Source organism: Oncorhynchus keta, chromosome 34, assembly GCF_023373465.1.
Source record: "Oncorhynchus keta strain PuntledgeMale-10-30-2019 chromosome 34, Oket_V2, whole genome shotgun sequence".
Lineage (NCBI taxonomy): Eukaryota > Metazoa > Chordata > Actinopteri > Salmoniformes > Salmonidae > Oncorhynchus > Oncorhynchus keta.
In genome coordinates this window covers 71,729,411-71,743,392 of record NC_068454.1, presented here as the reverse complement: position 1 = coordinate 71,743,392, position 13,982 = coordinate 71,729,411, and the positions used below count along the sequence as shown (strand labels likewise).

General features: G+C 43.9%; 1 protein-coding gene across 1 annotated transcript; it reads left to right on the top strand.

The window, feature by feature from the left end:
- Positions 1-1,356: 1,356 nt before the first annotated feature.
- LOC118367644 (potassium-transporting ATPase alpha chain 1) lies at positions 1,357-13,582 on the top strand. Its single transcript, XM_052494630.1, has 22 exons — positions 1,357-1,547; positions 1,687-1,797; positions 1,920-1,979; positions 2,169-2,372; positions 3,901-4,014; positions 4,419-4,553; positions 5,039-5,156; positions 5,687-5,955; positions 6,048-6,356; positions 6,481-6,615; positions 6,776-6,968; positions 7,726-7,901; positions 9,572-9,708; positions 9,889-10,039; positions 10,209-10,377; positions 10,553-10,707; positions 10,797-10,920; positions 11,140-11,285; positions 11,859-11,992; positions 12,181-12,282; positions 12,390-12,481; positions 12,749-13,582. Exons 1-22 carry the CDS (start codon positions 1,536-1,538, stop codon positions 12,775-12,777), a joined length of 3,075 nt encoding a protein of 1,024 aa, XP_052350590.1. The 5' UTR covers positions 1,357-1,535; the 3' UTR covers positions 12,778-13,582.
- Positions 13,583-13,982: the final 400 nt, after the last annotated feature.

Here is a 13,982-nt window from a genome sequence, read left to right as displayed (position 1 = left end):
TTTTATTGGTACATTTTTTTCGGAAGCCTGGTTTCTCTTGGCATCCATGAAAACATGCCACTGTCGATGAAACATTTACTCCTCATACATTTTTCTGTAACAATCTGTAACAAACATAGTGGATTGCATTTTGTAGACTTTACCCTTTGCCAAAGTTTCTAAAAATGGTGTTGTTTAGAAGGAGTGCAAGGCCGAATGGAGTTATTACACGTGTGCACTTCACAGAGCAGGCATTCCCTACGGGAAATATGCAAATAAATGCCAGAATGCGCCAATAGGATCTCACTAGCTCATGCTTGGCTCTGCCCACCTCCTTGCTTGTTCTGCCCCAATGATTAATTTGCTCCCATTGGAAACAACAGGCTCTGGTCTATCTTGGGTTAGTTATAAAAACCACCTGTTCAGGGTGCTTACACTATGTGTCTTACAAACATGATGGAAAATTATTGATAAATTGGCAGATGATAGAATTCACTGTTGAATGGATATTGCCGTTGAATAAACATTATTTCACTTAACACTTAGTTCAATAACAGTAATAAAAGCATTATGTCAGTTCATCTCCTGCCCACTGGTGTCTTTGTGATGGGAACATGGTGCAGTACAAAAGAGGTTGTGAGTGTCAATTTGCTTTTAATGTTCAACTGTCTTTTCCTTATAAGGGCAGATGACGCGGCAGTGACGCCAATGTGGAGTGTGCCACCATCACACCTTTCAGTAGTCTAAGGCACAAATAAGTATTTACACACTCTTTCACTGATAAGGGTTTCTTACACATCCCTGAACAGGAAATGTAGAAAAACAGTCTCCATTTCTAAACGCTTTCAGGCCTGGCATGACCATACCGCTGTATTTTATTTGAATTGACAATTACATTTTTTTTACACTGATATATACTGTAAGTTAGGCCCTCCTGGGGGCAGATAATGAACTATAGTATAGACAAGGCATTTGAATCTACTTCTCACTAGATGTGTTTCATTCAATTCATGTCTTATATGTCTGTACCAATGGGATGAACCAGTCATTGTCTCAGTGTCAATGTATCAGTCAATTAATGTGTATCTGAGTTGAGAAGAAAATCCCCCTTGATGTAATACAGATTTGTCCTATCACAAGTGAAAGAAGTAGTTGTGACTTTGGTATGGCATTGACGTTCTTGATAGCTTTACAGTTAATCAGGGAATGTAGAAACGTGTGTATTCTGATAAGACAGGTAGGTACAAGCCCTACGCACAAGGCCATTGGCACTGATATGAAAGAGCCACCAAAGTGGGTAAGGGACGCTTTGCCACTCACCTTAATAGGGGTGACATTGGCTACTCTTAAAATAACACTGCCATTTTGGGGCGGGTAGAGAAGGTGAAGGTGGTGCAGTAGTATATAAAGCTGAGCCAACAGTGTGGTCCTGCTCTGGAGGTTCGGGATTTTACTGTGAGGAAAGTCCCTAGAGTGGCTATAAAGACGCTTCCAAGATTTCGGGGGAAAAGAGGACTGAGCGTTGGACTTCAATTGATTTGGGCAGGCCCTCCACCATGAGTAAAGGGGTAGGTGACCCATTTATGTGATTTATCAAAGCTAGGATCAAATTGTCATGAATTAAATGAGATTTTCCTTCAATGATCAAGGATATTGTATATTCACCCCCTAGCAAGATGATACAGGATGTCATCTCTTTGTCTCCAGGACTCTTACGACATGTTTGAGATGAATGGAGAGGTGGACGTCAAGATGAAGAAAAAGAAGAAGATAAAGAAAAAGGATAGGCTAGAGGGCATGAAGAAGGAGATGGACATTGTGAGTGTGATTCACAAGACCAGAAGGAGAGAGAGCTGGAGAGAATATGCCAAATTAAATTAAATGGGACAGAATTGCAGCATAAATACATTGCAACTTTAACAGTCTGTCAATCTTTACAGGATGACCACGAGATCACAATAGAAGAGCTAGAGATGAGGTATACCACCAGTGTAACCAAGGTAACTAAACTACCATGGGGTTTCTGTCTGTCTGTCTGTCTGTCTGTCTGTCTGTCTGTCTGTCTGTCTGTCTGTCTGTCTGTCTGTCTGTCTGTCTGTCTGATGAAACAGACTGTTGCTAATATAGAATAAATGCCCCCTCTCTCCCTCTTCCTCACTCTCTCCACCCTCCCCCTTCCCTCCCCTCAGGGCCTGACCTCCAGCAAAGCCGCGGAGGTTCTGGAGCGGGATGGCCCCAATGAACTGCTGCCCCCCAAAGGGACCCCAGAGTACGTCAAGTTTGCCCGCCAGCTGGCCGGAGGGCTGCAGTGTCTGATGTGGGTGGCAGCCGTCATCTGCTTCATTGCTTTCGGCATCGAGTTCTCCAGGGGAACCCTTGGCTGCTTTGACGATGTAAGGAGGATGGGGCGGGGAGAGAAAAAGAGGGAGGAGAGAGGAGGAGGGGGAGGAGAGAGGTGGGAGGAGGGGGAGGAGAGAGGTGGAGGCAGAGGTAGAGTAGGAGTAGGAGACTAAGGTTACACTGGGAGGGTGAAGGAGATGCTAAAGTTACACTGGGATGGTGAAATAGATGCTAATGTTAGACTGGGAGGGTGAAGAAGATGCTAAAGTTACACTGGTAGGGTGAAGGAGATGCTAAAGTTACACTGGGATGGTGAAATAGATGCTAATGTTAGACTGGGAGGGTGAAGGAGATGCTAAAGTTACACTGGGAGGGTGAAGGAGATGCTAAAGTTACACTGGGATGGTGAAATAGATGCTAATGTTAGACTGGGAGGGTGAAGAAGATGCTAAAGTTACACTGGGAGGGTGAAGGAGATGCTAAAGTTACATTGGGAGGGTGAAGGAGATGCTAAAGTTACACTGGGATGGTGAAATAGATGCTAATGTTAGACTGGGAGGGTGAAGGAGATGCTAAAGTTACACTGGGAGGGTGAAGGAGATGCTAAAGTTACACTGGGAGGGTGAAGGAGATGCTAAAGTTACACTGGGATGGTGAAATAGATGCTAATGTTAGACTGGGAGGGTGAAGTAGATGCTAAAGTTACACTGGGAGGGTGAAGGAGATGCTAAAGTTACACTGGGATGGTGAAATAGATGCTAATGTTAGACTGGGAGGGTGAAGTAGATGATAAAGTTACACTGGGAGGGTGAAATAGATGCTAAAGTTACATTTGGGAGGGTGAAATAGATGCTAAAGTTACATTGGGAGGGTGAAATAGATGCTAAAGTTACACTGGGATGGTGAAATAGATGCTAATGTTAAATTGGGAGGGTGAAGTAGATGCTAAAGTTACACTGGGAGGGTGAAGGAGATGCTAAAGTTACATTGGGAGGGTGAAGTAGATGCTAAAGTTACATTGGGAGGTTGAAGTAGATGATAAAGTTACACTGGGAGGGTGAAGGAGATGCTAAAGTTACATTGGGAGGGTGAAGTAGATGCTAAAGTTACACTGGGATGGTGAAATAGATGCTAAAGTTACATTGGGAGGGCGAAATAGATGCTAAAGTTACACTGGGATGGTGAAATAGATGCTAAAGTTACATTGGGAGGGTGAAGGAGAGGCTAAAGTTACACTGGGAGGGTGAAGGCGAGGCTAGTTACATTGAGAGGGTGAAGGAGAGGCTAAAGTTACAATGAGAGGGTGAAGGAGGGGCTAAAGTTACAATGAGAGGGTGAAGGAGAGCCTAAAGTTTCACTGGGAGGCTGAAAGAGAGGCTAAAGTTACGCTGGAAGGCTGAAGGAGAGGCTACAGTTGCACTTGGAACTGAAGGAGAGGCTGAAGTTACACTGGGAGGTTGAAGGAGAAAATACTGTATATGAAGGAAGGGGAATACATACAAATACAACATGTATTACAGAGTGAATATAATGTGACTGTTTGTTTCATCACTAATTCTCTGTGACCACACCTGTCTACAGCTGTACCTCGCCATCACTCTGATCACTGTTGTTGTGGTGACTGGCTGTTTCGGTTACTACCAAGAGTTTAAGAGCACCAACATCATCGCCAGCTTCAAAAATCTAGTGCCACAGGTAAAGATATGGAAATACATTAGAACTAAAGAATACATTATAACTAAGGAAATACATTATAACTAAAGAATATATTATAACTAAGGAAATGCATTATAACTAAGGAATATATTATAACTAAGGAAATACATTATAACTAAAGAAATACATTATAACTAAAGAATACAGTATAACTAGGGAAATACATTATAGATTATTAACAGACCAGGAAAAAACTCCTGGCCCTAAATACCCATACAACAGTTATTTTGTTATTGTAAGAAATTGTTTACTTTCATGACAAATATATTCCTTTCATCAAGACTGATCATAATCCACTCACTACTGCACTGAGGCAAGGCAGTCAGTTCATCAATCAATCATTGAAATACAGGGATTTGGTATAAACATCTATCTCGTTCTAGCAAGCCCTGGTGATCCGTGACGGGCAGAAGAACCAGATCAATGCCATGGACCTGGTGGTGGGAGACCTGGTGGAGATCAAGGGTGGTGACCGCGTGCCTGCTGACATCCGCATCATCTTTGCCCAGGGCTGTAAGGTAGGTACACTAGGCCATCAGTTCCCATTATAGATCACTAACACACTTTCAACCCAGAAGTAATGGCTAAGGGTGTTGATGCAGGTTGAGCAGGAATGTAAACATTGAGCTAGGATTCCGGTTAGGATTAGTGTTAGGGTTATAGTTAGGGCTGAAGCTAGGATTAGGGTTGATCCAGGATGTGGACATGAAGCTAGGGTTAGGTTTACGGCATGAAGCTAGAGTTAGGTTATGCAGAAGAAGGTATGTTATTTGTTATGTTATTTTTTTTATTTTACTAGGCAAGTCAGTTAAGAACAAATTCTTATTTTCAATGACGGCTTAGGAACAGTGGGTTAACTGCCTGTTCAGGGGCAGAACAACAGATTTGTACCTTGTCAGCTCGGGGATTTGAACTTGCAACCTTCCGGTTACTAGTCCAACGCTCTAACCACTAGGCTACCCTGCCGCCCCTGTCAGTTCCTTGATCTTCTTATCCTCTCCAGGTGGATAACTCATCCCTGACAGGAGAGTCAGAGCCCCAGAGCAAAACCCCGGAGTGTACCCACGAGAACCCCCTAGAGACCAAGAACATCGCCTTCTTCTCCACCACCTGCCTGGAAGGTAGACACATCACCGGAGGCTGCTGAGGGGAGGACGGCTCACAATAATGGCTGGAATGGAGTAAATGGAATTGCATCAAACATATGGAAACAATGTGTTTGATGAGTTAGACACCATTCCATTTATTCCGGACGATGAGCCCGTCCTCCCCAATTAAGGTGCCACCAACCTCCTGTGCTACCTAAACACACGCACATGAACACACACCTACACATACACACTGCCACCACTGCCTGAAAGGTACTACAGAAGGACACCAAAGGTGGTTGGTGGGAGGAGCTATAGGAAGATGGGCTCATTTTAATGGCTGAAATGGTGTAAATGGAACGGAGTCAAGCATGTTGCTTCCATGTGTTTGGTAGTATTGGTACCATTCCATTGATTCCACCACCAGCTTCCTTTGACAGACACACCCCTTATTCAATCACACGCAGAAAAGATTCACACAGAAACAAACATTTGCAAAAACATCAACATTATACTCATAATGTAATCTAAAATCCCCTTTCCTGTTCTTGGCAACCAACCAGGAGTGGCCACAGGAACGGTCATCAACACGGGTGACCGCACCATCATTGGCCGCATTGCCAGCTTGGCGTCAGGCGTAGGCAATGAGAAGACGCCAATTGCCATAGAAATTGAGCACTTTGTTGACATCATTGCTGGGCTGGCCATCTTCTTTGGCTTCACCTTCTTCGTGGTGGCCATGTTTATCGGCTATGCCTTCCTGGAGGCTATGATCTTCTTCATGGCCATCGTGGTGGCCTATGTACCTGAGGGGCTGCTGGCTACCGTCACTGTGAGTCAACAATGAGGCTCTGTTCTGTCTAGGCCTATATCAAGTTGGTTATTAGCAGTTTTCATCAAGCATCTCCCTCTCTCTCCCCCCAGGTGTGTCTGTCGCTGACGGCCAAGCGTCTGGCCAGAAAGAACTGTGTGGTGAAGAACCTGGAGGCTGTTGAGACACTGGGCTCCACCTCGGTCATCTGCTCTGACAAGACGGGCACTCTGACCCAGAACAGGATGACCGTGGCCCACCTGTGGTTCGACAATGTGATCCATGCCGCAGACACCACAGAGGACCAATCAGGTCAGAGCTTTGACCAATCATCCGAGACATGGCGATCGTTGGCAAGAGTGGCAGGACTCTGTAACCGGGCCATCTTCAAACCCAACCAGGAGTCTCTACCTATACCTAGGGTGAGCAGATAGACACCAACCTCAACACACAGATTGGCAGACACATTCATTCACAGACACAGCATCAATGAAAAACTATATGATTTATGAGTTACCTTTATTCCAATGCATCTATGTGCAACAGAGAATAGTGGTGGGCGACGCCTCAGAGACGGCTCTGCTGAAGTTCACTGAGCTGGCCATAGGGAATATGATGGAATACAGGGAGCGATTCAAAAAAGTTGTTGAAGTACCATTCAACTCCACCAACAAGTTCCAGGTAAGAGGCCTGGTTTTCTGATCTGATTTCTCAAGTCAGTTTATATAATCTACCATATGTTGTATAGGTGTATCATGTGACTATGAGAAATACTTTAATGGCATGACCAGAATGAGCTATTTGTGTTTGAATCGTACTGTCTCCCCCCGGTGGCGAGTAGCTGTCAGTGCATGAGTTGGAGGACCCCATGGACTTGCGCTACCTGCTGGTGATGAAGGGGGCACCAGAGAGGATCTTGGAGCGCTGCTCCACCATCCTGATCAGGGGCCAGGAGATGCCCCTGGATGAACAGTGGAGAGAGGCCTTCCAGACCGCATACATGGACTTGGGGAGCCTGGGGGAGAGAGTGCTGGGTAAGGGACAGTGTTTGGGAATAGTGAACTACATGTAATTCAACTAGTAATTGAACTACATTTTGCAGTAACTTGGTGGTAGTTGAACTATATTCAAATCTTGGAAGTGTTTTCAGTAGTTTTACTTTTTTAGTGTTACTTTTTGGGCCATGTAGCTTTGTAGCTAACTACTGGAACATACTTTTTTGGCTAAAATAAAATATGGGAGAAGTAGGCAAACATGTCCTTTCTTTTTCAGCATCAGACCTGCCAAATGTTTTGTGTTTAATATGTTAAATGACACATTCTGTTAACATCTGACTGCAAAGTGAACTGTTCTTGCAATTTGTAGTCTATGACATTTCAGATTTAGATATGATCATTTATCACAAAGAGGTCATCACGACATTAATTATTTTCTAAGTAACTTTAGTTAAGTAAACCGTTTTTTTATGGTGGCTTTAGTGTAGCTTAACTTGTATTATTTTGTAGCTTGGTAAACAATATTTTCAGAGTAGCTTCCCCAACACTGGTAAGGGACCGTACAAGGCTATAGGAAACCATGCACGAAGGTTGAAGGAACAAGCCAAGAGAGAAAAGCAACAGGATCAATTGACTACAAGAGAGGATGAGGGGAGAAAAGTCACATCTAGAAAATGTGAAAATACAAGATAGTACCACAGAAGCTTTATAAGCTATCAGGGAGAAAATGGTATATCTTCTTTGGTCCCATAAATACCCACTAACCCCTCCAATCTGTCCAAACATTTATCTCCAGGTTTCTGTCACATCTATCTAAATGAGAATGAGTTCCCTCGTGGTTACAAGTTTGACTCTGATGAGATGAACTTCACCACGTCTGGTTTGTGTTTCGCTGGACTCATCTCCATGATCGACCCGCCCCGCGCCACTGTGCCTGACGCTGTCATGAAGTGCCGCACGGCTGGAATAAGGGTACGAGGGTAAAATGGGGGAGAGTTCGGGCAAAGGAGAAAGACAGAAATAGAAAAATGGAGAGAGAGAGTTAGAACGTACAGTGCCTTGCAAAAGTATTCACCACCCTTGGCATTTTTCCTATTTTGTTGCATTACAACCTGTAATTTAAATATATTTTTATTTGGATTTCATGTAATGGACATACACAAAATAGTCCAAATTGGTGAAGTGAAATGAAAAAAAATACTTGTTTCAAAAAAACAAAAAACAAAAACAGAAAAGTGGTGCGTGCATATTTATTCACCCCTTTGCTATGAAGCCCCCGAATAAGATCTGGTGCAACCAATCACCTTCAGAAGTCACATAATTATTAAATAAAGTCCACCTGTATGCAATCTAAGTGTCACATGATCTGTCACATGATCTCAGTATAGATACACCTGTTCTGAAAGGCCCCAGAGTCTGCAACACCACTAAGCAAGGGGCACCACCAAGCAAGCGGCACCATGAAGACCAAGGAGCGCTCCAAACAGGTCAGGGACAAAGTTGTGGAGAAGTACAGATCAGGGTTGGGTTATAAAAAAATATCTGAAACTTTGAACATCCCACGGAGCATCATTATTAAAACCATTACTAAAAAATGGAAAGAATATGGCACCTCAACACACCTGCCAAGAGAGGACCGCCCACCAAAACTCACAGACCAGGCAGGAGGCCATTAACAGAGAGGCAACAAGCAGACCAATGATAACCTTGAAGGAGCTGCAAAGCTGCACAGCGGAGTATCTGGAGAATCTGTCCATAGGATCACTTTAATCCGTACACTCCACAGACCTGGGATTTACGGAAGAGTGGCCAGAAAAAAAAGCCATTGCTTAAAGAAAAAAATAAGGAAACACTTTTGGTGTTCGCCAGAAGGCATGTGGGAGACTCCCCAAACATATGCAAGAAGGTACTCTCGTCAGATGAGACAAAAATGTAGTGTTTTGGTCATCAAGGAAAACAGTATGTCTGGCACAAACCCAACAACTCTCATCACCCCGAGAACATCATCCCCACAGTGAAGCATGGTGGTGGCAGCATCATGCTGTGGGGATGTTTTTCATCGGCAGGGACTGGGAAACTAGTCATAATTGAAGGAATGATGGATGGCGCCAAATAAAGGGAAATTCTTGAGGGAAACCTGTTTCAGTCTTTCAGAGATTTGAGACTGGGACGGAGGTTCACCTTCCAGCAGGACAATGACCCTAAGCATACTGCTAAAGCAAGCAACACCTGAGTGATTTAAGAGGAAACATTTAAATGTCTTGAAATGGCCTAGTCAAAGCACAGACCTCAATCCAATTGAGAATCTGTGGTATGACTTAAAGATTGCTGTACACCAACAGGAACCTATCCAACTTGAAGGAGCTGGAACAGTTTAGCCTTGAAGAATGGGCAAAAATCCCAGTGGCTAGATGTGCCAAGCTTATAGAGACGTATACCAAGAGACTTGCAGCTGTAATTGCTGCAAAGGTGGCTCTACAAACCCCCCAAAAATCTATTTTAATTCCAGGTTGGAAGGCAACAAAATAGAAAAAATACCCAGGGGGAATACTTTCGCAAGGCACTGTAGCTTATTCAAGGTAACAGGCCATCACAGTCTCACGTCAACCTATATCAACTCATTCCACTGTGAACTCCCTTAGGTAGTCATGGTGACGGGAGACCACCCGATCACGGCCAGAGCCATCGCTGCTAACGTTGGCATCATCACAGAGGGCAGTGAGACAGTAGAGGACATTGCTACCAGGAAACGCATTCCAGTGGAGCAGGTCAACAGGAGGTGGGTCTTGTTCTCCAACACCAACACAGTCTGGCAGGGTTAGGATTCTGACTCTCACTGTGGTTGATGAATCTCCCGTGACAGATTTGACTATTTATACAGAGTTTGTATATCAAGTAAGTGGATTAGACATGTATATTCTATTCTAACATATTCTAATCTATTCTATGTGGTCTTCAGTGATGCCCGTGCCTGTGTGATCAGTGGTGGTCAGCTGAAGGACATGAGCAGTGAAGAGCTGGACGAAGCGTTGAGGAGTCACCCTGAAATGGTGTTCGCCCGCACCTCCCCCCAGCAGAAACTCATCATCGTGGAGAGCTGTCAGCGCCTGGTGAGCCCCCCACCACACACACACACACACACATATACCAAGTCTTTAGTCACACTGCATCCCAGAGAGGTTTTTGGTTTGGCTTATCCTTCTTTTTTGTCATGTTATCTCTCAAACCCTCTCCCCCCCTCTCTTTCTGTCTCATTCTCACACGTTCTCTCTCACTAAGGGCTCCATTGTGGCTGTGACAGGCGATGGGGTGAACGACTCCCCTGCGTTGAAAAAGGCAGACATTGGTATTGCCATGGGCATAGCTGGCTCCGATGCAGCTAAGAATGCAGCTGACATGATTCTGCTGGATGACAACTTTGCCTCCATCGTCACAGGGGTGGAGCAGGGTGAGTGAGAGTGTCTTAGCAAATCGCAAAACACAACAATAGACATTTTAACAGGCTGATTACAATTGAAATGTATCCTGTGAACCAATATTTGGTTTCACAAAGTTAAGCCTTCATGATATTATTAAGTAATACTGATATTGAGGGATTGATTTCGACCATATCTGACACCAAGGTCGTCTGATCTTTGACAACCTGAAGAAATCCATTGCGTACACACTGACCAAGAACATTCCGGAGCTCACACCCTACCTCATCTACATCACTGTCAGTGTTCCTCTGCCATTGGGCTGCATCACCATCCTCATGATTGAGCTGGCCACTGACATTGTGAGTCTCCTCCTCTTCCTCACCCCTCATCCCCCTGCACTATAAGACCATTCTAGAATGATGCCGATTATCCTTCTTCTATCCTACAGTTTCCCTCTGTGTCTCTGGCCTATGAGAAGGCAGAGAGTGATATTATGCACCTGAAACCCAGGAACCCGCGTAAGGATAGGTTGGTGAACGAATCTCTGGCTGCCTACTCCTACTTCCAGATTGGTGAGGGTTCATGTCTGCTCCTGTAGTATGTAAATGTCTGGAAAAGGCCTTTCTATTTCACTCGGCCCTTTGAGTCCAATTGATCCTTGAAGCTGAATGATTTATTGACCAATATTCAAGGTGATAACCTTCAAATAGTCTATTAGTACATTTTGCATGTCCAATTTTCTCCTCCCTCCCTCTATTTTGATTTATCTCTCCCCCTCTCCCCTTATCCAGGAGCGATCCAGTCTTTCGCTGGTTTCACAGACTACTTTACAGCGATGGCCCAGGAAGGCTGGTATCCTCTGCTGTGTGTGGGGCTCAGGTCCCACTGGGAGAACGTCCATCTGCAGGACCTGCAGGACAGCTATGGCCAGGAGTGGGTGAGTGTGTGTGGCTTAAGGTAGGATAGATATGGCCAGGAGTGGGTGAGTGTGTGTGGCTTAGTATGGGATAGATATGGCCAGGAGTGGGTGAGTGTGTGTGGCTTAAGGTAGGATAGATATGGCCAGGAGTGGGTGAGTGTGTGTGGCTTAGTATGGGATAGATATGGCCAGGAGTGTTGAGTGTGTGTGGCTTAGTATGGGATAGATATGGCGAGGAGTGAGTGAGTGAGTGTGTGTGTGTGGATTACTGTAAGATAGATATGGCGAGGAGTGAGTGAGTGTGTGTGGCTTACTGTAGGATAGATATGGCCAGGAGTGTTGAGTGTGTGTGGCTTACTGTAGGATAGATATGGCCAGGAGGGGTTGAGTGTGTGTGGCTTACTGTAGGATAGATATGGCCAGGAGTGGGTGAGTGTGTGGCTTAATGTAAGATAGATATGGCCAGGAGGGGATTTGTGTGTGTGTCTTATGGCCAGTACTGTACGAGTGCGTGTAGCTTTACAGCGCCCTCACTTACCTGTAACTCCTGGAAATGTCTATTGAAAATCTCCTGTCTTCGCTGTTCTGCAGACATACGCCCAGCGTCTCTATCAGCAGTACACCTGCTACACTGTCTTCTTCATCAGTATCGAGATCTGCCAGATCGCTGATGTGTTGATCAGGAAAACTCGCCGTCTGTCCATCTTCCAGCAGGGCTTCTTTAGGTCTGTGGATGTTGACTGCATGTAACAAATGTCTCTTACTCCCTACATACAATCATATACTCCATGTTATGCATCGTTCATCGTAGTGGCAGAGAAGGCTTCCAACAAAATAACTTAGGATGTATCAATCTTGATGGGACTAATAAAACATTGTTTGACCATCCTCCGTGTTTTCTGTTTGTGTGCAGGAACAAGGTGCTAGTGAGTGCCATCGTCTTCCAGCTGTTACTGGGTAACCTGCTGTGCTACTGCCCAGGGATGCCAAACATTTTCAACTTCATGCCCATTAGGTACTGTTACACTCTGTTTGACTTGAATGATCATCGATTCATCTTCTCTGTCATTGTTTTGATGGCTTTCATGTTGGTTTGTTCATGCGTGTAACTCCCCCTTACAGGGGCCAATGGTGGTTTGTTCCAATCCCATACGGAATTCTAATCTTTGTCTATGATGAGATCAGAAAGCTGGGGGTCAGAAGACATCCAGGAAGTAAGTAGCCTTGCTTGCTTCTGTCTTATCCATCCATTCACCTACCCATCCATCCATCTATCCATCCATTCACCTCCCCATCCATCCATCTATTTATCATCCATCTATCCATCCATTCACCTACCCATCCATCCATCTATCCATCCATTCACCTACCCATCCATCCATCCATCTATCCATCCATTCACCTACCCATCCATCCATCTATCCATCCATTCCTTGCAGTAGTCCGCCCTAATTCTGATTATTTCCATTCCCCTCTCACAGGTTGGTGGGACCAGGAGCTGTATTATTGAGAGAAGAGGGCAGATATCTAGACCAGAGCCATAGGTATAAAGATGCAGGTTAGCGTTTTCCGTCATGAATCTTGTTCTGGAGGCAGCTCTGCTCTCCAGTGGTCACTAGCTGGCACAGCCACAAAGTCATAAAATCTGATTTTAATCCTAACCCTAACCACATTGCTAACCCTAGCTAATGGCTAACCCTAAATTTAAATTCATTTTTGTTTTCATTAATTTTTACAATAAGTCCAATTTGACTTTGCAGCAGGCCTATGAGGAAATCGCTCAGTTCTGCCTCTAGGACAAGACACAACAATAAACGTCAACCTGTTATACAAACCAAGTCTGGCTTGCAAACTGTCCTCCATCTTGGCCCCAAACATTCCATTACAAATATTGGTGCCATGGTGTCCATTACAATTTAAATATCAAACAAGGTTTGCCAAATTCTATACACGTGTAGCTCTGAATATCCTAAACCATTTCTGATATGGAACCAAATATTATACATTGAAATAATAACCATAAATTCTTATGTGATATGTTTTTAAAGACACACCTCCATGTTCTAATACAAAAAAATAAGAATTATTGATGTGAGTTTGTCATCAATTTTAATTTAGAATCCTTTCCTTTTGTAAATCCAGTATGTATATGTCTGTGTGTGATTGCCTTTTGCTTCTGAATTCCATTGCCTTTTTATGTATAACATCAAACATATTTGCCGTTAAGGGTTCTTTCTTGGTGATAATGTTGGAGTTACGGTAGCTTATAGCAATTGTATTTCTGTATTTGTATGAATAAAGTGTGTCAAATGAAATGTATTTATGACTTCATGTTCTAGAGAGACCTGAAATGTTTCTTCACCATTCTAATTTAAATTCAAATTAATGAATCACTTTTATTAAAAGCCAGACACTCAGGGGTTTTGTACATTGTGTAGCTCAGTCTACCTCTGGTTGATCTAATCTTATCCTGTCCACACAGATAGTAATATTGCTTTGACACTTCCAAGGTGAAAAAAGCTTACCAATATTGAGGGACATGATGTCATTGATGTACTTCCTTTCCTTTTGGGTCATTTCAACGCACGATGGCGCCATTGTGAAAAATAGGCTACAACGTGTTCAAGGTTTGACACAACGACTGTATGGTTTGACAGCTTCCTATACATATATTTTTACGCAACTCACCATATGTGATGTAACATTTAATATACA